Source organism: Myodes glareolus, chromosome 4 (assembly GCF_982192425.1).
Source record: "Myodes glareolus chromosome 4, mMyoGla1.1, whole genome shotgun sequence".
Classification (NCBI taxonomy): Eukaryota; Metazoa; Chordata; class Mammalia; order Rodentia; family Cricetidae; genus Myodes; species Myodes glareolus.
Genome location: NC_142029.1, coordinates 82,518,505 through 82,544,138, shown reverse-complemented (window position 1 = coordinate 82,544,138; position 25,634 = coordinate 82,518,505). Strand labels below are relative to the sequence as shown.

The following is a 25,634-nucleotide window of genomic DNA, read 5'->3' as shown; positions in this document are numbered from 1 at the left end:
CGGTTCCCGCCCCGACGTCGCGGGTCTGAGGTGGAAAGCGGAGGCCGCGGCGCTTTTCTCTGCCCTTGACAGCCCTTCGCGTCGCCATGGCTGCCCTGGCGGCTCTGCACGGCGGCGTCCGCCGGTCTCTGCTTCGCGGGCTGCTGCAGGTGAGCGGGGTCAATTCCGGGGGGGGAGCCCGCCGCCGGCAGTCCAAGGTTCCGCCCTCCGGCAAGGCCGGGGCACCCCGAGGTGGGGTGCTCGCGGGGGACGGCGCTCACCACGCGTGCCCCGGGGCCGTGTGTCCCCGAGTCCGCCTGCACTGCTGTCACACCTGCCTGGACCTGGCCAGGCGCTATCCCAGACTGCAGAGAGCTGAGCCTCTTTACAGGCCCAGGAGTTTCGGAGACGTTCTTTAAAGTCATAAATACTTACGAATTTTTATTGGGGAGAGTGAGTTTATTGTCCCTCCCGCCTTTTTCTTTAAATCCGGTAGCTAATCATTGGTTTAATTATTGATCTTATCAGAACTCTGAGGCACTATGTGACAATCAAAAGATACTATACAGCCACTCCTTAAAACTAACAAGATGGCTACTCAGACACTAAAAGAAGTAAAATATATTTGGAGCGATTGCCTCTTTCTTTGTTGTTGTGTTTGGGGAACACTATAGTGACAGACCTTTGCAATGTTGCATTCTGGAAAACGCTTGACTGTTTTAGGAATGGGTGAGAAACTCCACAGTGTAGTTGTGAAGTTTCGCGTTTCCAGTTTGACTACAATAGGAAGCTTTGAAATCCATCTAGGTCCTAGAGTTAGGTCTGGACGGTTGCCGTTTTTTGTTTCTGTAACAGTCAGGGTTCATGGAACTGGGTAGTTTTGGCAATAGACGCTGAAGGAGAGCAGTGCTTTGCGAGAGGTTGCCAAAGAATACTGCAGACATGAGGAGGGCTGTGGCCCGAGGGTGGGAGCTGAGGGAAAGCGAACTGTAAAATTAATCTTCCTGGAGTTGCAGGTGTCTGAGTTGCCAGCCACTCCACAGGCTGAGGCGAGAGGAGCTTGAGCCCAAGGGTTCCAACCCACGTGGGCAATTTGGGAATACCAGGCCTCAGAAAGATAAAAAAATTAAATTCTGAATGACTGAGATAATTGGAAAGCCAGAAGGATAGTTTATTTTCTGTTCTGGAGATGGACAGTACCTCACCTATAAAATAAGTGTTCCCAGGAAAGACACTGGTGTTTTTCCTCCTAATCCTGCTTTTTCCTCTCCCTATTCTCCTATCTTTTCTCCTTTTCTCCCCTCCTCTTTTCTCTCTTCCCACTTGGGTTTGCTGTGTCGATTAAATTGACTTTGAACTCCCCTCCCCATTTCAGCCTCTGGATTACCTGGGATTGAAAGAGCAGGCCATCATGCCCAGGAGTTCTTGATTAGTTTGTCAGTGTCATTGGGATGGCTCTAAAAATTACAGAGAAGTCAGGTTAACTGAGATTCCGAATAACGTTGCCTCGATGAGTTAGATAAGCCAGGTACTTGAGGCGTGTCGAAACAAAAGTGTGCAGAACAAAAGTGTCCATCACCAAGTGCAAATACATTCTGCACGAGCATGGGAAACCTGTGCTAGGGCCGTGGAGTCCTATGTGTGTAATTATACATGGAAAAAGCTGAGGCAGAGGGATTGTGAATTTGAAACCATCCTGGGCTGCACAGTGAGAGCTTGTCTCAGAATAGTGCAACCCAGAATGATCGGAGTATAGAATAGGAGTTTGAAGGGGGGACTGCTGCATAGGATTGAATGCATTTTAAGGGTCACTGAGTCTCCCATCAGTTCCAGCTTTGGGGTCTTCTCTATATTCTGCAACTCTGGGTCTTAGTGACCCTAACTGTGTCTTGCCAGCACTGATTGCTATCCTGTGTTCCGGGCTCCTTTTACTACCTGTAGATTATGTAGCGTATGCCATGGGCTTCCCACTTCCTTCATAAGAGCTGGGCATTTGCTCTAAGATGGTCTCTACAATACACACTCTTCCTGCCTCACATCCTGAGTACTGGAATTAGCAGTCAGGTGCTGCCACGTGTTTGGGATCCCATCCAAGTTCTCCAGTCCAGTTCACTTTGTTAAACTCTAGAAATGACCTATTGGATGCCACCTCAATTAAATTGAGCAACCATTTATTTAACTACAGAAATCTTTTCTGAAAAGAATTTTCAATAGTCTGTGCTGTGTTGTAGAATGGAATCTGACCTCTTACCCATTACATGGTCTTTTTAACCTTTGCTTTCAAATACACACAAACCAACAAACTTTTATGGGACTTTATCTGTCTGACTTTTTTAAACACCAGTCTCTGGTAACCCATGCTGGCCTTGAACTTCTGGTCCTTTTGCCTTCATTTCTTAAGCACTGAGATTACAGGAATGTGCCTCCATACCTAACATATTGGGCAGGGTTTTACACTTACTTTAACATACCAGAATTTATCTGTAAATTTTTTTGTGTCTCTGGTTATACTTATACCTACAAAGGGACAATAAAAAAGTTAGTGTCACTGTTGACAGGCTTGACCAGCGACACAGATAACCACTGGTCAACAAGCGATGCAGGGCTTTGGGAAGAGGTTCCTGAGACCTGTTATTACTCTAGTAAGATAGAGATTTCTAGTGGTTCAGGTGCCAAGAGTAGAGGCTCTAGAGGACTTGGCAGGACTTGCCCTTGGCTGACTTCATGACTTCAGATGCTGGGTCGGCCAGGGTTCAAATTGCTGTCCGTGAAAGGAGACCTGCAGTTCCCATGGCTACTCCTAACTTTAAAGGTATTCCAGATCCTGTGTTCAGCTATTCCGTACCCTGAGAGTAGCCACACAAGCTGTTGTCTTCACTCTTTATAGACTGCTACATTCAGCTCTTTTTTTTTTGTTTTGTTTTTAAGATTTATTTATTATCTATACAGTGTTCTGCCTGCTTGTATGCCTGCAGGCCAGAAGAGGGCACCAGATCTCATTACAGATGGTTGTGAGCCACCATGTGGTTGCTGGGAATTGAACTCAGGACCTCTGGAAGAGCAGCTGCTGGGCCATCTCTCCAGCCCCCTACATTTAGCTCTTTATACACTGACTACAGTGTTGGTAGCAAAGCCATCCGTGAGTGACTGAGGGTGGCATGGGCAGAACCCGACCTTTCCCGTGTCTCTATCTACCTCTGCGGTGTCAGCTCACAGGCCGTGCTACTTCTGCATGCCCCCCCTTTTTTTCTTAACCTGAGGACTGACGTTAGGCCTCAGCAAGCTTTCTCCCACTGAGCTCTGCTCCCAGCCTTGCCCTCTGCTCTTCCTGAGTTCCGTTTCCAGCCTGTAAGGCAGTAGGCTGCAGTCACTCCTGGATCTTGGTTTTGCTTCATTACTGGGATTTTGTTTTTCAGCCTTGTTAGTAAACATCAGACATTGTTGTGGTCTCGTTTAGCACCTGCAGCCCTCACAGAGATAAGAAGTAAACAAAATTATGTCTTGTAACTCACCATATAGTGGGAAGACGGTAGGGCCATCTCAAGTTCAAGTTATGTCATGGAGGAGCAATAAGAATGTGCAAAGACCAAATAAAATAAATCTAGAAAAGGTTTTAAAGGGTGTAGAGAGGTGGCTCAGTGGTTAAGAGCAATGCCAGCTTTTGTGGAGGATAAGGGTTTGGTTTTCAGCACCTATATGACAGCTAACTTCTGTTCCAGAGTATCTAACACCTTCTGATTTCCTGGGCACCAGGCAAATGCTGTGCACATAAAACACAGTCAAAACACATGCACACACATGCACAGCCACCCACCCATATAGACCACACAAAGAGAAGAAGAATTTGTGTAGGTTACTGTGGAAGCAAGGTGGAAGTCTCTCCTCTGCCGGGTCTGGTTGAGTAGGGTTCCTGGGTTGGCTGTGAGGTTGATCTGTGCTTGTTGCTTTTTCAGTGGTTACTAATCTTGAGACAGTCTCACTCTGTAGCCCACGCTGACCTCCGTCTTGTACTTTCTCCGCCCCTGCTTTCCAAGTCCTGGGATCTCAGGAATGTTCCAGCACATTGAATTCTGTCATTCATTCTTCAGAATTTTGATGCTGGGATGTATTGGTGAAGAAGAGCCACAGTCCTGATCTCAGGGTGATTGCATTTTTGAGGGGGGGGGGAGGACCAAGGGATGATAACAATGTTCAATACATGATGATGTCAACATAAGAAAGAGTTAATAAATAGAGGTCAACTTTGTTCTATCAATTATCTAGACACAGGTTCTGACTGTAACTTAAGCTATCTAGCACTTACTGTAGAACCCAGCTGGCTTTGGACTCAGGCTCCTCCCACCTCTACTTTCCTAGTGCTGGAATAGCATGTGTGCTATCATCCTTGGTGGTCCAACTAAAAAACGTAAGTAAAGAAGATCATGTAGGGTTTGTCATTTGTGCTTAGATATGAAGAATAAAAATAAACCAGCTGGGCCAGAGAGATGGCTCAGTGGGTGAAAGAGGCAACCTTAGTTCAGATCCCTGGACTCAAATCCCTGGATGCTCAAATGCACACACACACACACACACACACACACACACACACACACACACACAATGTCTAGCTTAAAAAAAAAAGAAGCGGCACATGGTGACATATACCTTTAATCCCAACATTCAGAGGCAGAGTCACTTTAAGTTCGAATTCAACCTGGGCCACATAGTGAGTTTCAGTCCAGCCAAGGCTACAAAGTGAGACCCTGCCACAAACAAAAGAAAAACCCCAAATAAAGTTAGCCCACATGATTTACTGTGAAGTACTCAATAAAAACAGGGTGGTATTTTCCAAAGAAGGTAGGAGAGTCCAGTGTTGCTGAGGTTGAAAAGATTGTAGTTAAACATTTATTTTTTCTAAATAGATAGAATTATCTATTTAGTATAGATAAAAGTATAGATAGTGTTAGTGTATACAAGTGCATAAGGTATATACCACTGTTTTCTGCTACATACCAAGAATGGTGACTGGAGCCACATACATAAACATTTATAAATGTTCACACTTATTACTACATGCAAATGTTTCATAAAACAGCTTTGTATGTGCATATGGGCAGCCACTTACTAAACAGGACAGCTGTCATGTGGAGGCATAAAGTTCTTAACCCAGGACTGATAGCCATAGCCGTGTCTGGGTCTCACAAGGCTACTGTGCAAAGTCTCTGAGTGTTATTTGATTTTGCTCCATAAACAGTGTTGACCTTGCTCAGAGCCAACAGTGGTAAACTGGCAAAGGTAACAGGAACCAAGGGTACAGAGACATTGCAGGCAGTATGGGTAATGTCAGAGTTCACTGTAATGTGGGCTAGGGTTATGTTTATTTAAATTTTTAGACTAAAGGAGTCGGACAAGAGTGTATTTACATGCGTATGGAATGATCCAGAAGGAAGAGAAAGAAAGGATGCACAATAGGAAAGCATGCGTGTGGCACGGGAGCCATCGGTGAAAATGGACTAGACACTTGCAAGAAAAGACCAAGTAAAATGGACACAACCCCGCTTTACTGTAGCTAAGGGGGGGTGGTACTGGGATTAGAACCAGGGCTTCTATATACCAAGCACACACTCTGCCACTAAGTTCGTCAAAACTGTTTGAAGAGGTAGAATACACAAATTCTTGGACATTCAAGGACAGGAAACGGATGTAGCTGGCCTTGCTAGACCCCAAGTAGAAACTCGCTGACCATGGAATCCCCTGCCTCTTGCAGAGCGCCACGTCCCTTTTCTCGGGTCTGCTTGTGCTCTTCCTTTCCTTCTCTACTTCCTGTGGCTTTTCTCTCTGCGATCCAGCCTCTTCTCTTATGTGGTGTTGGCTGACTGAGGTCTGACTGCCTTCAGCCCCTCAATGATTCAGGTTAATACCCATTGTCAACTGGCCAGGCTCTCAGGGTGCCAACCAGGTAAGTCTAGTCCATTCTTGGTGCCATCAGCTCTGCTCAGTGCTGGTGATGGAGTTGTCTTGGAGGGACTTAAGGTTGCCCTTATAGAGGAAGAGTGTGGATGGTAGCAATGACTAGCATCTTTACCATATCAGAATTTTTATTCAGAGTTGTATTGCAGACAGTATGATTACATAGAAATATAGAAATAACAGCCTGATTTACATATGTAGAGGGTGTGTTTGTGGAGGACAGCCATGAAACAGATGCACTTGGGCCTTGCCTACTTGAGCACAGATTTGTTTATTGATCATGGCTGAGTGCACTGTCACTTAAGGGTCGTGTAAAGCTCAGGAGTGTAAAAACAAACAGTACCTTCCTAACATAATGACAGTCTTTAAGAAGTACAGATACACAGCCAGGTTTGGTATCACAACTGTAATCCTATAACTTGAAGGTCTGAAGTAGGGGATCTTAATTTTAGTTCTTACCTGGGCTATATAGATAGTAAGACCTTATCTAAAACAATTTTTTTTTTAAAAAAGGATAGAGATAGTAGCTGTTTTATTTCAGAGTTGGAATAAACACAGGTCAATTTGATGACAACTAGTGCTATGTATTTGTGTTACTATCAGATTTAAACAGTAGGATGAAACGTGCTTTTCAGTGGAGCCCTAGGTCTGAAGACGATTGCACAAACCAAGGAATCTTTCTCTTTTGAACCCCAGGGGTAGCTTGCTTATGGTACTGTTCTCATAGCTCTTATCAAACTCTAAGGAATATGTCCAGGCGATTTCAACACTTCTTCTTTACAAGCTTGCCTTGCGACTGAAGGTCCATGGTGGCCGAGCTCAGTCTTTATAATGCCTTTTTCAGGGAAGTGAGCTCAAGTGCTTTGCTGGACAAGGAAGGATCAAATCGTCTTGTGCGTATTGGTCATCTCCTCACGACACCAAGACTGAAAACCTCTTCAAAGCAGAAGACACATTGAAACTTTGTGATGTTAACATTTTAAAATCAAATCTAGACTAAGTTGTTTGTATAGCAGAGTTGATTGTGAGGCATTTCCCCACCATATTCTCTCACGCTTTCATTGAGAAAACCATGCTGTGGAGCCACTTATGTCCTAAAAGGTATGCCCGTGTCAGGCTGCCATTTGTACATACTTCTGTCATTCAAACACCATGAAAACCAGTTTGGTTATCATGGCTGTTCCTATTTATAACTCCACTGTCAAACTTACGTTTTATTTATTCTGAATTTTCAGTTGAAAGTTTTAGTTATCTATGTTCATTTAGGACAGAGTGTTTGTTTAATCTATGAAAGGCTAAATTCTTGGATCACCTGTAAGTCTAGACTTTTGTGGGCTATTTAGTGCTCTTTCCATGAGCTATAACTGTAACTATCAGTTGATGTGTGACTATATGCTGCTGCTTTTAGACTTGTTGACTTCATGTTCAGCTAGGGCTTTGAACTCTGCCCTACATTTTCAGAAATTCCTTTGTTGACATTTGTTTCTACAAATAGCGTGGAAAGAATTTAGATGTCTTTCTTTCTGTTCCTTTGAGTGTGGTGCTGAGGACCAACCAGAACCTCATACATGCCAGGCATTCACTCTTCCACTGACCTATACTCTAGCCCCCTGTTTTACTTCTTAAGAATTATCTGGCAATATAGGCCATATTATATGACATTTGTTTGCCTTGTGTAAATCAAGAGACACTTGCTGGAAGGTCTTAGGGAGTAATAGCAAGTTTTACTTATTTTTTTAATTGGATTTTTCATACAGTAGTCTTTTTATTAGAAATATTATTGTTATTATTATTATTATTATCATTATTATTAGTGTGTGTATGTATGCAGTGAGTATGTGCTGGTGCCCATGGAAGTCCTAAGAGAATGTTGAATCTCCTGGAACTGGAGTCAGGTAGTTCTGAACCACCCAGTATGCATGCTAGAACCCAGCCTGGGTCCTCTGAAAGGGTAGCCTCTAAACGGCAATCTCCTACCTACTAAAAATGCAAACAATGAGAACTGTGAACCTGTAATACTACATAATTGAGAACTTAGATATAACTTATATTATATCTGACTCAAGAGGCTGAAGCAGGAGGAGGGAGGAGTGTGTTCAAGGCTACTCTGGGTCTCAGTGAATTTGAGGTCAGCCTGGGCTATATAGGAAAGTGCTTTTCCAAAAATGTAGCCCATGACTAGAGATGTCGTTCAGCTGCTAGAGTGTGGTGTCTGAGAGAGCATGATGGTGTGGTGTGCCCAAAGCCCTAGGTCTGACCCCATCTCCTGAAGTCCAGCTGTGGTAGCTCAGCCTGCTATCTCAGCATTTTGGAAGCAGAGAGGCAGGATAATTAGAAGTCAGAGTCATCTCTCACTGTACAGTGAGTTTGAAGCCAACCTAGTTCCCATGAAATCTTGTCTCAAAATCAACCCAGCAAACAAAGCCGTTAAATTGTAGTGAGTATTTACTTTATAATTAGGACTCTTTGCTGTTGTTATGTTTACATGAACAGTTTTAAGGGCTGGAAAGATAAGCCTAGCAGCTAAGAGCTCTGCTGTTCTTACAGAGGAACTGCGTTCAATTCCTAATATCCCTACAGCAGTTCACAACTGTCTGTATCTCCAGTCCCAGGGGATCTGATACCTTCTGTCCTTCATTGGCACTGAATGAAGGTGGTACACAGACATACATGTAGACAAAAACCCATACACATGAAAATAAATAATATTAAAAATAAATTTTTAAGATGGCAGTTGCTGGAGAGATGGATCGGAGGTTGAGAGCACTGCCTGCTCTTTCAGAGGTCCCGAGTTCAATTCCCAGCAGCCACGTGGTGACTCACAGCCATCTATGATGGGATCTGGTGCCCTTTTCTGGCCTGCAGCATACATGCAGGCAAAACACTGTATACATAATTAATAGTTTAAAAAAAACAAAAATGATAGTTCATCAGAAGTTAAAATTTATATTTCTAATGAACAGCTTATCAGAAAAGTAATATTTATTGTAACCATTTTTTATGATTTATAAAAGTGGTGATATAGAGTGTGTAAAACTTGGAAATAAAAGTGTAAGAATGAAGAAAATAACCTTAAGTCTATTATTGCTAATTATGAAATTAATGGATGAATTTTAAAATATTGTAACATAAATATTTATCTTACAGGAAGGAAGATGCCTGGAGCGAACTTATGCATCCAAACCCACTTTGAATGTAAGTATACATTTAAAAAGAACCATATAGTTTCAAGAATTTAAAGCAATGTTGCCAGTAGAAACACACATGTTGCTAGGCATGGTGGTACAGTACATGCTTGCAGCGTGAGCTCTCAGGAAGGTGAGGCCAGAGGCCCTATCTCCAGCAAACCAACCAAAGCACACTTGCTTATATTTAGGTCTTGAATGTATTTGACAATTAACAAGGTTATGCAGTTAGGGAAAGCTAACAGTGCACATACTAAGTTTCTGCAATATCATGTTCATTCAGTCCGTGAGTAATTCTCTATAATCCACTATAAAACAGTTTCCTCTAAAACTGTGGAGTAGCTGGGTGGTGGCGGCACACCCCTTTAATCCCAGCACTTGGGAGGCAGAGGCAGAGGCAGGAGGATCTCTGTAGTTTGAGGCCAGCCTGGCCTACAGAGTGAGTTCTAAGACAGCCAGGGCTGTTACACAGAGAAACCCTGTCTCGAAAAACCTAAATAAATAAAATGAAAAATAAAATAGAGCATTTGCTGCTCTTCCGGAAGACCTGAATTTAGTTCCCAGTATTCAAGTTAGTAGTTTTAAAACTACTATTGCTAGGTATGGTGAGGAGGCAGAGGGGGAAACTCTGATTTCATGGCCAGTCAGCACTACATATCAAGTTCCATGCTGGCCAGTTATGTGTCATAGAAACAAAACAAACAAAGAAAGAAATGAAAATCAAAAACAAACTCTATTATCTGGGGTTTATGCATGCATGGTGCATGTGTGTTGGTATGTATGCACACATGCACTCTCATGTGTGTACATATACATGTGGATGTGAGAGGACAACCTTGCAGACATTTTTCCTGAGATCAAACTCAGGTTATAAGGTGAGCATTGAAAGTCCTTTACCTGCTGAGCCACCCTGACTGCCCCAGGTTTTAAAGCTTTGACCAAGCAAAACTGGAACTTAAGCTTCTGGCCTTAAACCTCCAGAGAGAACTGGGAGGGATTTTTATGTGTGCTTATAATTTGCCTTAATTTCTTTCTCCACGTTGCTCATTCTCTCGTTGTGTCCCTCCCTGCATCCTGCCCCCCAGCCACTGTGGGTTGAGCCCAGGGCCGTGCACCTGATAGACAAGCACTCCACCCATGAGCTATACCCCAGTCTTGTCTTTGTGTCGTGCCTTAAATTGTGGTGTGCCATGGTGTTTTCCAGCCGTTCAAATATTATTTTAATCCTTACAAACTATTCATAAGTGGTCTGAGTATGTTTAATAAATGAAACAGGATTTGAATATGCCTATGCTAATATTTTTACCTTTTTCTGTCTTGCCAGGAAGTGGTTATAGTAAGTGCTATAAGAACTCCTATTGGATCCTTTCTGGGCAGCCTTGCCTCTCAGCCAGCAACTAAGCTTGGTTCTATTGCAATTCAGGGAGCTATTGAAAAGGCAGGTCAGTGGTTGCATTGTTTGGAGTTGAGGGGGCCAAATGATTGGGGGATACACAATTGTTCTGCATTTACTGTATATATAACTTAGAAATTACATGGTTTCTGCATATCTAATTTCCCTTGTACTCAATAGGAATGAAACTCAACACCAACAGGAAAGAGAAATCATTCCTGCTCCATGTCATGTAATTTGCTTGGTAATATTAATAGTTAAATTGAATATTAGGAGAGAAGGCTCAGTGATTAAGAGCACTGGCTGCTCTTCCCAAGGACTTGGGTTCAGTTTCCAGTACCCACATGGCTGCTTTCAGCTGTTGGCAACTCCAGTTCCGGATGACCCTGTGCCTTTTTCTGGTCTCCCTGGGTCCTGCATACACATGGTGCACAGACATACATACAGGGAAAACACCCATATACATAAAATAAAAATAAGTAAGGTCCTAAAAAAGAAATTGAGTAAATCCAGGACATTCCTTTCTGCTGTTTAAAAGGGATCCCGAAAGAAGAAGTGAAGGAAGTCTACATGGGCAATGTCATCCAAGGGGGTGAAGGGCAGGCCCCCACAAGGCAAGCGGCATTGGGTGCAGGTATGACGAACACGTTTACTGTTATACTTCATATTCTTGGAAATGTCAAGGCCATTTCAGCTAAACGAGTGAATGCATGATTCTTATAGAAAAGAACATTTGAAGATTATGGTCACATGCTCTATTTTAATTATACAATTATATTTGAAAAATGACTTTTTTTTTCAAAAGTATAATTTATGTTGGCTTTAGGTTTACCGATTTCCACTCCGTGCACCACGGTAAACAAAGTCTGCGCTTCAGGAATGAAAGCCATCATGATGGCCTCTCAAAATCTTATGTGTGGACATCAGGTAAGAAACATCTTGTTTGGGCTGGAGAGATGGCTCAGAGGTTAAGAGCATTGCCTGCTCTTCCAAAGATCCTGAGTTCAATTCCCGGCAACCACATGGTGACTCACAACCATCTATAATGAGCTCTGGTGCCCTCTTCTTGCCTACAGACATACACACAGACAGACTATTGCATACATAATAAATAAATAAATCTTTTTTAAAAAAGACTTATTAAATAAAAGAAACATCTTGTTTTAATAGCTTGGGATCGTGGGGGTCGCGGGAGAGAGTAGAAGGGAAGGGGAGCAGAGAGAAATGGATAGCTCAATAAAAACAATAAAAACATTTAAAAAAGAAACACTTGTTTTATCTGCCACTTAAAATAATTTCAAATCCTAGAAAACACCAAATGTCTAAACACATTTATGCTGTGTCAGTGAGATTCATTATTTCTACTGCATGCATATGAGTGTTTTACCTGCATGTCTGTGAACCACATGTGTGCCTGGCATTCAGAGGCCAGAAGAGGGCAAACCCCTGGAATGGAAGTTAGAGACAGTTATGAGCCACTCTGGGCAGAGAATATAAAACTCAGGTCCTGTGGAGAACAACACACTTTTTACTGCTGGGCCACATTTTCAGCTTCCCTTCCACTCCCTTTTAAAAGATTTGTTTCCTTTATGTGTGTTAGTGTTCTGCCTGCATGTATGTTTGTGTGCCCCATACATGTCTGGGACCCATGGAGGTCAGAAGAGAGTATTGGATATCCTGTTGAATGGTTCTGGACTACTATGTGGGTGCTGGGAATTGAACCTGGGTCTTTGGAAACCCAGTAAGTGCTTCTAACCATTGGCCATATCTCCAGACCCCTTTGTTTTTAAAAGATTTATTTTTCACTTATGTGTGTATGTTTGTGTGAATGAATGCCACATGGACAGGCACCTGTGGGGGCCTGAAGACGATGTTGGATCCCCTGGAGTTAGAGGTAGGTGTAAGCTGCCTGATGTGAGTGCTAGAAACTGAACTCCAGGCCTGCAGAGATGACTCAGTGATTAGGAGCATTGCCTGCTCTTCCAAAGTTTCTGAGTTCAATTCCTGGCAACCACATGGTGGCTTACAACCATCTGTAATGAGGTCTGGTGCCCTCTTCTGGCTTGCAGAATACACACAGACAGAATATTGTATACATAATAAATAAATAAATAAATAAATATTTTTTTTAAAAAAAAAAGAACTAACACTTCATCACTCAGTGCTTGCCGTGGCATCCAGAGGCTGTGTCTGGGCTTAAGAACTAACGCTTCATCAGTTCTCGGATGACAGATACTGAAGTAGCCACAGATGCAGAGTCACAGGGAAACACACGTCTTTATTAGAATTTATTTCTAGACATTCTAGCTTGCCATTGTATGTCACAACCAGGCTAAAGGTCAGCATGACGTGTTTTCATATTATTTCTCACATATGTAAGAAACATACTTATGGGGCTGGAGAAATGGCTCAATGGTGAGAACCCTGGCTGCTCCTTCAGAGGACCTGTGTTCAGTTGCCAGCACCCAGGCAGTGGCTCACAGTCATTTCTACTCCAGTTCTAGGGTATCAGGCATGTACATGGTGCACAGACACACATGCAGGCAAAACACTCATATGTAATTGGTTTTTTTTTTATTCTACTCAACTCCCAAATGAATACATGGAGACTTATTCTTACTTATGAATGCCCAGCCTTAGCTTGTCTTGTTTCTTGCCAGCTTTTCTAACTTAAATTATCCCATTTCTCTTTAACTATGTTTTGCCTCTGGGCTTTTTTACCTTTCCATATTCTCTGTCTTCCCTTCTTACTCCATGGCTGTGTGGCTGGCCCCTGGCATCCTCCTCTCTTCCTTCCTTCTTTTCTTGTTCTTCCCTCTTCTTCCTCTCCCCAAGCCTAGATTTCTCCTCCTATTTATTCTCTCTGCCTGGCAGCCCTGCCTGTTTGTCTGTCCTGCCTACTAGCTACTGGCCATTCAGGTCTTTATTAGATCAATCAGGTGCTTTGGACAGGCAAAGTAACAGCTTTACAGAGTTAAACAAATGAAACATAAAAGAATGCAACACATCTTAACATCATTAAACAAATATTCCACAGCATAAACAAATGTAACACATCTTAACCATAACACTCATACACATAACATACAGATAATAGAAATGAAAAAACCAAACCATACCTCTGTGCTTACTTTCAAAGAAGAAAAGGGTGCACCGAGGTCTGAGGTGCTGTGACACGGACCTTATCACACAAACAGCATGTGCATACCCTAGAAACTTCACAGTTATAGAAGGCATAAATGGAGGTTTGTTTTCCTCAGAGCCCTGCCCCCCCCCCATCCAGTCCCACCAGTTTGGATACTCTGCTACTTAAAACTGGAGAAACTTTGGGCAGGTAGATATGTGGAAGACTTGTTACTAAATCTGACTATTTTCTATTGAGTACTTAGGATTTATAAGAATAGAACAGTGAACAAGACAACTTTGAAAAATACTGAAAATAGGGCCGGAGAGATGGGTCAGAGGTTAAGAGCACTGGCTGTTGTTCCAGAGGTCAAATTCAATTCTCAGCACCCGTATGGTGGCTCACAACCATTTATAATGAGATCTGATGCCCTCTTCTGGCCTGCAAGGACACATGTAGTCAGAACACTGTACGTATAATAAACAAATAAATCTTAAAAATACTAAAAACAAACCCTGAAGAATTACTGAGTGAGAGGATTTAAATTTTTGGAAGTTGTCAGATGCTTTTCAAAACCTACCAGGTCCATCTTCTAAAAGTTAAGTGTAGTCAAATCCTTGTCTGGTTCTTGTCTTTTTCTTTGTTTGCTTTGTGTTTTCTGAGAGAGTGTCTCATTTGGCCCAGGCTGGCCTCACCCTCACCATGTAGCTGAAAATGAACTCGAACTCCTGCTCCTCCTGCCTCAGCTTTCCAAGGGCTAGGATTATAGATGTGCACCAGCATGCCCAGCTTCTAACTTTAGTGGAATTATATTGAATATTTTAAACCATTGTTTTTATAGTAGGGGCATTCACATGTTACCGTGGTTAGTAAAGCCACACTGCTGACAGCTGTGTGTAGAATGCAGCAGCCTGCAGCTCTGAACTGACCGAGGCTTTGCTGTGCCCTGAGCAGGATGTGATGGTGGCAGGTGGGATGGAGAGCATGTCAAATGTCCCCTATGTGATGAGCAGAGGAGCAACTCCGTATGGCGGGGTAAAACTGGAAGACCTGATCGTGAAAGACGGGCTAACTGATGTCTACAATAAAATTCATATGGTAAGTGCCACTTTTAAGAAATGTGCATGTGCTGGTATTCATGGAAGCCAAAAGGTGTCAGTCCTCAGGAGCTGGAATCGATGGGTTTGAGGCATCTGACCAGAGAATCTAACTGGAGTTCTCGGCAGGAAGTCTGCGCCCTCAGTTGCTGAGGTCTTTCCAGCCCCCAAATGCAATTTAATCCATAATCCTTGACTTTTTATAACACATGTATTTTTGAATACTTTTATGGTGGGTTCTATAAATGTTTTAGTCATTCACTTTATAAAAGTATTTTACTATGTCCATTTCTTTAGCGTGGATCACCTATTAAAAAGCTGCCCCATACTTGAGTGGGGTATTTCCTCCTAAAATGGCAATTGTATCTTTCCTGCAAATATTAGAAGACAAGACACGAGGGAACATCACCTAGAGTAGAGGAAGGGAATTTAGAGAAATGGAAATGAAGCCCTAATCATTGAGTTATGCAAAGATAATTTTTTCACCTTTCCCAGGGTAACTGTGCTGAGAATACTGCAAAGAAGCTGAATATTGCACGAGGCGAACAGGATACTTACGCCATCAGCTCTTACACCAGGAGTAAAGAAGCCTGGGATGCAGGGAAGTTTGGAAATGAAATCGCTCCTGTCACAGTCTCAATAAAAGGTAGAGAGGCATTTCCAAAGTAAATTTCAAGTTTATAAACATTTGTCTTTTCTTTGTTACATTTTACTTTTTTTTGTTTGGGTTTTTATTTGTTTGTTTTGTTTTTCAAGATAGGGTTTCTCTGTGTAGTCCTGACTGTCCTGGAACTCACAGAGATCTGCCTGCCTCAGCCTTCCCAGTACTGGGATTAAAGGCATAAGCCACCACCATCCAGCTAGATTTTACTTTTAATAGATTTCCCGTGTTGTAGAACTGATGTTTCCATTTTAAGTGAGTGTTATCTTTATTCATTTGAGCTGAACATATTAACAGTTTTGCTTAAGTTAAGACAGGGAGGGTTACAGGTCACCCAAGTATACAGTGCATTAAGCTTACTATTTTATAAAGTAGTTTTAAATTTATTTCTTTGGTCTTGAGCTTATGTGGCATGTGCATACTGTGGTGTAGGCTGCAGGAGCTGGTTCTCTTCTCCCCCATGTATGTTCCAGGGATTCAAGGCAAAGCATCTGGCTTAGTAGAAAGGGGGCGTACTTACTGTTTTTTGAGAAAATGTATTTATTAGAATTCTTTCTCAGCCGGGCGGTGGTGGCGCATGCCTTTAATCCCAGCACTCGGGGGGAGGCAGAGGCAGGTAGATCTCTGAGTTCGAGGCCAGCCTGGTCTACAAGTGCTAGGTCCAGGACAGGCTCCAAAAGCTACATGGAGAAACCTTTTCTCGAACAAACAAACAAAAAAGGATTCTTTCTCATGTAAGTGACATATAGCAGATACATTTTAAACTTATTCTACTTTTTTCCTTTCTTTTGGTTTCTTGACACAGAGAAACCTGTTTTTGGAGCCTGTCCTGGAACTCCCTCTGTGGACCAGGCTGCCCTTGAACTCAGAGAAATTTGCCTGTCTCTGCCTCCCAAGTGCTGGGATTAAACGTGTGTGCCCCACTGCCTTACATTTATTCTTTAAAAGATTTTATTTTTACTATATTGTGTGTGGTTTATATGCACACAAGTACAGGATCCTGAAGATGCCCCTCTAGATGGAGATACAGGAGAGTTGCCTCATGTGGGTGCTGAGAATCAAACTTGAGTCCTCTGGAACAGTAGTGTGTGCTCGTCACCACTGAGCTGTCTCTCCAGCCCTGCTCACACTTATTATTAGTGTGCATATATATGTGTACACGTGTGCTCCACGGCCTGCATGTGGAAGTCAGAGGACAATTTTGTGTAATCAGTTTTGTTTTTTTCTACATTTACATGGGTTCTGGGGATTGAACTCAGATTATCAAGCTTGCATGGTGAGCACTTCTGTCTGCTGAGCCTAAAAAGTACTTTAGAAGTCAACATCCAGAAATGAAGGATGAATGACATTCATCTCTAGAGCTCTGAGTCAAAGAAAGCAGTCTTCTCACCAACAAATCCGTGGTACAGACTTATTGCGTGGGTGATAGAACACTTTATCATGCAGCACTGTCTGGGCTCTACCCTTGGCATACAGTGAGGTCTGTGATCATAGACCAGGGCTGGGAGACTGGGTGTGCAGGCACAGGCAGGAGGATGTATGTGCATTTGAGGCCAGCTTGGTCCACTTACTGAGCTTCAAGACCACCAGGACTACATAGAGAGATCATATCTCAAAAATAAGGGCGGGTGGAATAATGGGTTGTGGGTGTAGGCTTCACTTGTAGATGGACACTTGTTTGGAATGGATTGAAGCCCGTTTGAGGAACCATGTGTAACAGTTTCTACCCAAGGGGCCATTTGTTGTCCTGACTGCGTGATCACTTAGCATCTCAATGTTAGGTAAACCAGATGTGGTGGTGAAAGAAGATGAAGAGTACAAGCGTGTTGATTTCAGTAAAGTGCCGAAGCTGAAAACCGTGTTCCAGAAAGAAAATGGTAAGTAGTAAGAAATCAGACATAAGAAAAAAAAAAACAAGTTAATATGTAATGTTTATTATTGGATTTGCCTAACAATTTTTAAAGATTTTTTTCTGTGTGTTTGACCTGCATATATGTCTATGCACCACTTTGTACCTGGTGTCCTTTGGGTTAGAAGATGACCTTTAAATCCCTGGAACCAGAGTTACAGTTGTGGGCTGGCATCTGGGTGCAGGGAGCCAAACCCAGGTCCTCTGGAAGAGCAGCCAGCACTAACTGCCAAACCATCTCTCTCTAGCCCTTGCCTAACAATTTAAACAAAGTAACTGTAGAAAACATCTAGATGTTACTTAACATGTATAGATACTGTATTCAAATAAAATTAGCCAAATAATAAAAATTCAAGGTATGTTTAACTTTGTTTAACAGTTCATACCTTTAATATATTAAGTCCTAGCATGGGAGAGGGGATTATATAACATGGCTGGAGAATTGAATTTTCAGAGGCAGGCATCCCCATAGTTTGTGAACTGAAAATTCAAATTTACATAATACATTCTTTGAGGCTTTGCTGATGGCTGTGTTCACTGGTATACTAAATATATAAATATACTAAATATATAAATAAGCCTTGCTTAGTGTATGTTACTCCAGAATGTTGGGACAAATGGAGTCTATGTTCTGAATATCCTTTTGGGAGACTGTCCATGTTAGGCAAGTACTCTTCTATTGAGTGATATGCCTAGCCCTAAATTTCTGAGTGGTTTGGAGCCCTCAACTTTGAGAAAATATAAGCTCTTCCAGGTTGGCTGTGTGCAGCTGTGATAATCTGCAGTTAGTTTTCCCTCTTTCTTGAAAGAGTTGCTCAGTTCTAAGTATAGAAATCACCACTCACCTTTTTGTCAGCATAATAAAAACATATTGTAAGAGTACATATTATAAATAGTGGTGACCCACACCTTTAATCCCAGCACTCAGGATAGAGAAGCAGGTGGATCTTTTGAGTTTAAGGCCAGTATGGTTTACAGAGAGTTCCAGGACAGCTAGGGATATACAGAAAACCCCTGTCTTGTAACCCCCCACCCCAAAAATTAATACAAACAAAAAATCTTTAAAAAACAAAAATACATCTTAAACTGGACATGGTCATTGATCTCTTGGGAGGAAGAGGCAGGTGGAGTTCCAGGTCAGCCAAGGTTGCATAGCAAGACTGTTTCAAAAAAAAAAGAAAAGAAAAGAAAGAAAAAGAAAAAGGCAGAGAGAGATGAGATTGAGGCCAACCTGGTCTACAGAGCAAGTTCCAGAACAGTCAGGCAGGGCTACCCACAGAGAAATTCTGTCTTGAAAAACCAAAATTAAAAGAAAAAAAAAATAAGCCAGGCATGGTGGCACATACCTTTATTTCCAGCACTTGGGAGGCATAGACAGGAGGATTTCTGTGAGTTCCTGGACAACTAGGGCTGTTACACAGAAAAACCCTGTCTTGAAAAATCAGTAAATAAACAAATAAACAAATGGACTAATGCAGGGTTTCCATTGTCAATATTAAATAGCTTCATTGACAATTTATGTACACAAAATGATTTAAAGTATATAGCTGAGTGGTTTTAGTATTTACTGACATTCAACTTCAAGTGACTATAGAGAACACCTGATTATGACTTGGATTTGGAAAATACAAATAGTGTCTGCTATACGGATGTTGAGAAGAAACATGAGAGTTGGTCACGTACCAGTGCCTCCACTACTTCTGCAGAAATGCACTAAATCCCCACCATACACAGTGAGCAGCAAACATTCACTGTGGAGCTAGCTCTGTGCATGTTTCCCCAGGGCAGAAATTATCTCCAAGCCTGTCTATAACTTGTCTACATATTTGACAAGGCAGACAGTGCTCTGTGGGTATCTGTGGGAGAGAAGAGGATCGACTCAGAAGAATGTGTGACTTTACGTTTTGTTGATTTCAGGCACAGTAACAGCTGCCAATGCCAGCACACTGAACGACGGAGCAGCTGCTGTGGTTCTCATGACTGCAGAGGCCGCCAAGAGGCTCAATGTGAAGCCACTAGCACGAATCGCGGGTAGATGTTCTCACCTTGTTTTTTCTTTTTTCTTTTTCTGGTATTGGGAAGCCAGAGCGGTAAAGTGTAAACACATTGTCTGTCAGGGCTAGAACTGCTGGGATGAAACACCATGATCTAAGCAACCTGGGGAGGAAAGATGTGTTCAGCTTATGTTTCCATATCACAGTTCATCATCAAAGGAGGTCAAGACAGAAACTCAAGCTGGATCCTGGAGGTGGGAGATAATGCAGAGGCCATGGAGGAAAACTGCGTCTGCCTTACTACAGAACTAGGACTGCCAATCCAGGGATAGCACCACACACAATGAGCTGGGTGGTCCCCCATCAATAACCACCTAAAAAAATGCCCTATAGGCCTACCTTCAGCCTGATCTTATCTAAGCATTTTTTCAGTTGAGGTTCCCTCCTCAAAAGACTTTAGCTTGTGTCAAGTTGACATCAACTAGCGAGCACACACATGCTAAGCAAGCATTCTGTCAGCGAGCTATTTCCCCAGCCCTCTTTTTCAGAGGGTCTCACTTTAGTTATACAGGCTGGCTTAAACTCATTATGTCTAGTCCAGGCTGGTTTTGATCTTGTTATCTGCCTGGAACAGCATTTCTTATAGGCTTGTGCCACAAGGCCTGGTTTGACCTTTTTTCTTTCTTTCTTATTTAGTTAAAAACACAACAACAACAACAACAAAACTGTGCAAGTACTTTTTGCCTCTGGAGGCCTAGGCACTCCCCTCAATTGCTTCCCATCTTTAGTTCTGAGAACAGGATATCGCCTTGGAAACACAGAATAGTGGACTTGGCTTTCTATTTTGGTTGACGTAGAAGTTCTTTTAATATTTTTGTTAATTTATAAAATTTAAGATGCTGGCAAAATACTTCAGTGAGTAAAAGGTGCTTCTTGCCAAGCCTGATAACCTGAGTTGGATCCCTGAAACCCATATGGTAGAAGGAAGAGAACTCATTCCCACAAATTGTCCTCTGACCTCCACAGGTGCCATGCCACACATATGCCCACTCTCACACAAAATACCCCACCCCAAGTTTTTAAAAATAGTATTATTTTAAAACAAACAAACAAACAAACAACAACAACAAAAAACATGCCAGGCATGGTAGCACATCCCAGCACTCAGGAAACAGAGGCAGACGGATCTCTGTGAGTTTGAGGCCAGCCTGGTCTACAAAGTGAGTTCTTTTGTAGAACAGTACAGCTAAGACTGTATTGCTAAGAGAAACCTTGTCTAAAAAAAACCCAAAAAACAACAAAAAAACCCCTCCTGTTATCCATCATATATGAGCAGAGAAAAGGAAAAGATATGTTTTACCTAATAGGTAGCCCCCAGGTAAAATGAATATGGAAGTAGGAGTCCAGAAAAGCAAACAAAAGTTGTTGTCTGCATGTATGATATGCCATGTGGAGGTGTGGAGGTCAAAAGACAAATCTGTGGAGTTGTTTATTTCCTTCTACCTTTACATGGGATGTAAAGATTGAACTCAGGTCTGTATACTTTGTATAGTGTTTTACTGAGTGAGATATCATGCCAGCCCTTATTTTTACCTTTGAAATCTGTTGTGTTTTGATGTGGGATGTCCTTCTGTATGTGTTGCTTTTATTGGTTAAAGAAAAAAAAAGTAGGTGGAGTCAGGCAGTGAGGCACTGAGGAAAAAAGATATGCAGAAAATGAGGTAATGCCAGGACCCCATGGCAATACATAGACTAATAGAAATGGGTTCATTTAAGATATAAGAGCTAGCTAGAAATATGCCTGAGCCATCAGCCAAACAATGTTGTAATTAATATCTTTGTGATTATTTGGGGTCTGGGCAACCGGGAAGTAAAAGTACAGTTTGTTTACAGTGTCTTCTCTGTAAATAGAATTTTCTTTATAATACATTTACCATTTTATTCTTAGCTTGTAATGAGTAACTTATATTTGTGGTACTTGGGATTGAACTAACAGCCTTTTGAGCTCTACTCCTGATGCCCCAGCTCTTGTGGTGTAATGGTTAACGCTCTGGACTCTGAATCCAGCAATCCGAGTTTGTTTCTTGGTGGAAACTGTTCCTTGAGGAGGAGACCTGGTCAGTCGTCCTCATCAACTCAGACCATGAAACCCCATATAAATGGGCTGCCCATCAGACTGCAGCACTGCCGGGGCATGTTTCACCTTCACTTCTCCTGTGTCAGCATTGCCCATCAGGGGTTAGAGACAGTTGTGAGATGACTGATGTGGGCGCTGAGAACTGAACTCTGGTCCTCTGGTAGAATAGCATATGCTTGCAACTGCTCCCAGACCAGCAGTTCTCATCCTGTGATCCAAACACACCCCTCACAGGGGTCACATAGCAGACATATTATGATTCATAACAGTAGCAAATCTCATTATGAAGTAGCAATGAAAATAATTTTATAGTTGAGGGTTACCACACATGAGGCTGTATTTATAGTGTCAAAGCATTAGGAAAGTTGAGAGCCACTGTCTTAGTGCCACATTTTTTAACCTCTTTCCAGACAAATCAGTGTCTTAGAGACTAGTTTAATCTTATTAAGAACAGAATCTTACGAAAGGAGCAAATGTGTAGCTGGGTGTGGTAGTATACACCTTTAATCCCAACACTCAGGTCAGGGCAGGGATGTCCTGAATACGAGTCTACCCTGGTCTACAGAGTAAGTTATAGCATAGGCACGGCTACATAGTGAGACCCTGTCTTAAAAAATAAAAAAGAGCAAATTGAGTCACATACGGCACAGAGATTAGGCAGTGTGCATTTCTTTGTTAGCTTTGCTTTTGAGTCTTATATACACGGATGAATCTTTGGGCATATGTAGAAGAGTTTAACGGTGCTTCTTTTTCAGGATTTGCTGATGCTGCTGTAGATCCTATTGATTTCCCAGTTGCACCCGCATATGCTGTACCTAAGGTAAGAAAAGGTGATTCTGCTAACTTGTGCTTTGCATATTGTATTAAGATCACAATTTTTACATTTTACATGTTCATTTGCAGAACAGTGATAATTTGGTATTGAGTCTGTTCACTTCAGAAAATAGTTAACTGACAGGAAACCTGAAACTACAGATTAGAAGTGGATAGCTGAATCACTTGTAAATATGATGCTGAATGCATACATCTGGTGTGGTGAAGGAAAGGTACCCAGTCTAGAATATAAAGTAAACAGCTGCTCGTAGAGGTTTCTTCATGCTGAAAGGCACCATGGACTGTATGTCTTACAGGGAAGAGTTAACACTAGATACAATGAATCCACATAGTTTTCTGTGCTTTCAAAGGCAGACATACCAAGCCTGTGTGAACACATTAAGAGGTCACAGGCAAACAAAGATGCTCAGGACGTGGAACCCCTGAACCTCAGGGGTTCAGGGTTCGGAGACCTCGGATGTCCTCACCTTGACCTCATGTTTGTGTGAGAAGGTCCTGAACTTGAGATCCTCCTACCTCAGCCTCCAGAGTGTTAGGACTGCAGGTGTATACTGCCCATCCAGCTAGAGCTGACATCTGGGAATAGTATACAGATTAAAAGAAAAAGGGGGAGCATGTAGGCTAAGACTAGAGAAGGATCAGACACAAGTAGCTGCAGATCTCAGACAGGAACAGATACATTTGAAAGTGAATGCTCTAGATTTGCAGCCAATGGTAAAATTTCTAAGGAAAGGGGATTTTAGAAATATTTTTTTTTGATTTTTATTGACCTCTACATTTTTCCCTGCTTCACTCCCTGCCTCTCCCCTCCCTACTTCAACCCTCCCACAAGGTCCTCATGCTCCCAATTTACTCAGGAGATCTTGTCTTCTACTTTTTTTTTAAAGATTTATTTATTTATTATGTATACAACATTCCTTCCATGTATGCTTGCATGCCAGAAGAGGGTGCCAGATCTCATTATAGATGGCTGTGAGCCACCATGTGGTTGCTGGGAATTGAACTCAGCACCTCTGGAAGAGCAATCAGTGCTCTTAACCTCTGAGCCATCTCTCCAGCCCTTGTCTTCTACTTTTTACTTCCCATGTAGATTAGATCTATGTAAGTCTCTCTTAGTGTCCACATTGTTGTCTAAGTTCTCTGGGATTGTGGTTTGTAGGCTGGCTTTCTTTGCTTTATGTTTAAAAACCACCTATGAGTGAGTACATGTGATAATTGTCCTTCTGTGTCTGGGTTACCTCACTCAAAATAATGTTTTCTAGCTCCATTCATTTTCCTGCAAAATTCAAGTTGTTGTTATTTTTTCCTGCTGTGTAGTACTCCATTGTGTAAATGTACCACATTTTCCTTATCCATTCTTCGGTTGAGGGCTTCTTGCTATGACAAACTAGAAATATCTTTTAAAAGGTATTATTATCATAAGGATAATCATTAGCACAAAAATCCCTTCCCCTCAAGACGAGGAACTAGTGAAAGAAAACACGATCAAGATTTCACAAAAGGTATTTGTGCCTGAGATAATTCCACAGCTTTTCTAAGGAAACTGAGGGGACATGTGGGAACAGACAAAACTCTGCAAGAATATAGAACTAAGTAATAGATAACCAGCAAGATAGATCTTAGGGACATACAGCATGATGTACTGTCATATAGAGAATGCACCTTCCAAACATTTGTGGAATGTCCAATTACATAAAAATTTCTTTATCTCTGAAAAGTAGACATCATAATGCATGGAAAACAAAATTCTGATTATAGTGCAGGGAAAAAAAGCAAAATCTGAAAACAAATATTTTCGAAAAGAAAAGAAAAGCCCTTCCTATTTAAGTAACTAACTACATCAAGGGGAAATATAAACCAAAACTGTAATATTTCCAGAAAATAACAAAAACAAGTTGATTGCTAAATATCTGGATAACCATCTAAAATTTATTTTTAGGTTCTTAAATATGCAGGATTGAAAAAGGAAGACATTGCCATGTGGGAAGTAAATGAAGCATTCAGTGTGGTTGTACTGGCCAACATTAAAATGCTGGAGATTGATCCTCAAAAAGTGAATATCCACGGAGGAGCTGTTTCTCTGGGTCATCCAATCGGGTTAGTATTGTAACAAATAATCCCACCCAACTTAATAGTAGCCTCTACTATCTATCAGCTGTTTCACTTTGTCAAACATGATTTCTGGGTGATCACATCCAACAGTGAACACAGACTTAGCATTTCTGTGTTCTGAAATCAGAGTTTCTACTGCTGTGACGGAACACCACGACCAAAGCAAGTTGGGGAGGAAAGGGTTGAAGGAACTCAGTACAGGAACTCAAATCAGGGCAGGAACCTGATGCAGAGGCCAAGGAGGGGTGGTGCTTACTGGCTTGCTCCTCATGGCTTGTTCAACCTGCTTTCTTATAGAATCCAGGATCATCAGCTCCGGTATGGTGCCTCCCCCATCAATCACTAAGAAAATACCCTAGAGGGCTGGAGAGATGGCTCAGAGGTTAAGAGCACTGACTGCTTTTCCAGAGGTTCTGAGTTCAAATCCCAGCAATCATATGGTGGCTCAGAACTATCTATGATGAGATCTGGAGCCCTCTTCTGGTGTTCAAGTATACATGTAGGCAGAACACTGGATACATGATAGATAAAGATTTATTTATTTATTTAAAGAAAATACCCTAGAGTCTTATCCACAGCCTGATCTTCTGTGTTTTCTCTGATAACTCTAGCTTATGTTTAGATAACACAAACTATTTAGCACACTAACAGTGCTGAACAGAAAAGAAGAAAAAGCCTAGACTTTTGTAAGAGCTGTAACCTCTTGCTGAAACTCATTTCCTAAACTGAAACGTTCTAGCTAATAAGGTTTTCAAGAAATTAATTTGGAGTGGAAACTCTTCTGGTTAGCTCTAAATTCTGTCCTTCATTAAAGAATCAATGCTTTCTTGATCCTAGGATGTCTGGAGCCCGGATTGTTGTTCACTTGGCTCATGCCTTGAAACAAGGAGAATTTGGTCTGGCCAGTATTTGCAATGGAGGAGGAGGTGCTTCTGCTGTGCTGATTGAGAAGCTGTAGACAGACAACCTGTTTTAGGAGACAGTTCCATGTGATCAGAAACCCTGCTGAAGTGAACGTGACTCTCTTGGGCCAGCTTATATTCAACATAAGCTTTTCATTTTTTATTATTTTCTATTAAATTTTTTTTTAAAAAATAATCATCATATTCAAAACCTATTGAAAGTACAAATAAAAATTTCTCCTTTAATATTTTTGGTAAACTTGAACATTTTGACACCACTATTTGAAATACCAATGTTGGTGCTAGAGACCTGGCTCAGCGTTTAAGAGATCTGTTGCTAGCCAGGTGCCGGTGGCAC

General features: G+C 41.8%; 1 protein-coding gene across 1 annotated transcript; it reads left to right on the top strand.

The window, feature by feature from the left end:
- Positions 1-25,522, top strand: Acat1 (acetyl-CoA acetyltransferase 1). Its single transcript, XM_048416833.3, has 12 exons — positions 1-149; positions 9,076-9,123; positions 10,438-10,555; positions 11,045-11,140; positions 11,333-11,433; positions 14,585-14,728; positions 15,223-15,373; positions 17,170-17,265; positions 19,215-19,328; positions 22,184-22,248; positions 24,202-24,359; positions 25,212-25,522. The coding sequence occupies exons 1-12, from the start codon at positions 87-89 to the stop codon at positions 25,330-25,332; spliced, it is 1,275 nt and encodes a 424-aa protein (XP_048272790.2). The 5' UTR covers positions 1-86; the 3' UTR covers positions 25,333-25,522.
- The last annotated feature ends 112 nt before the right edge of the window (positions 25,523-25,634 follow it).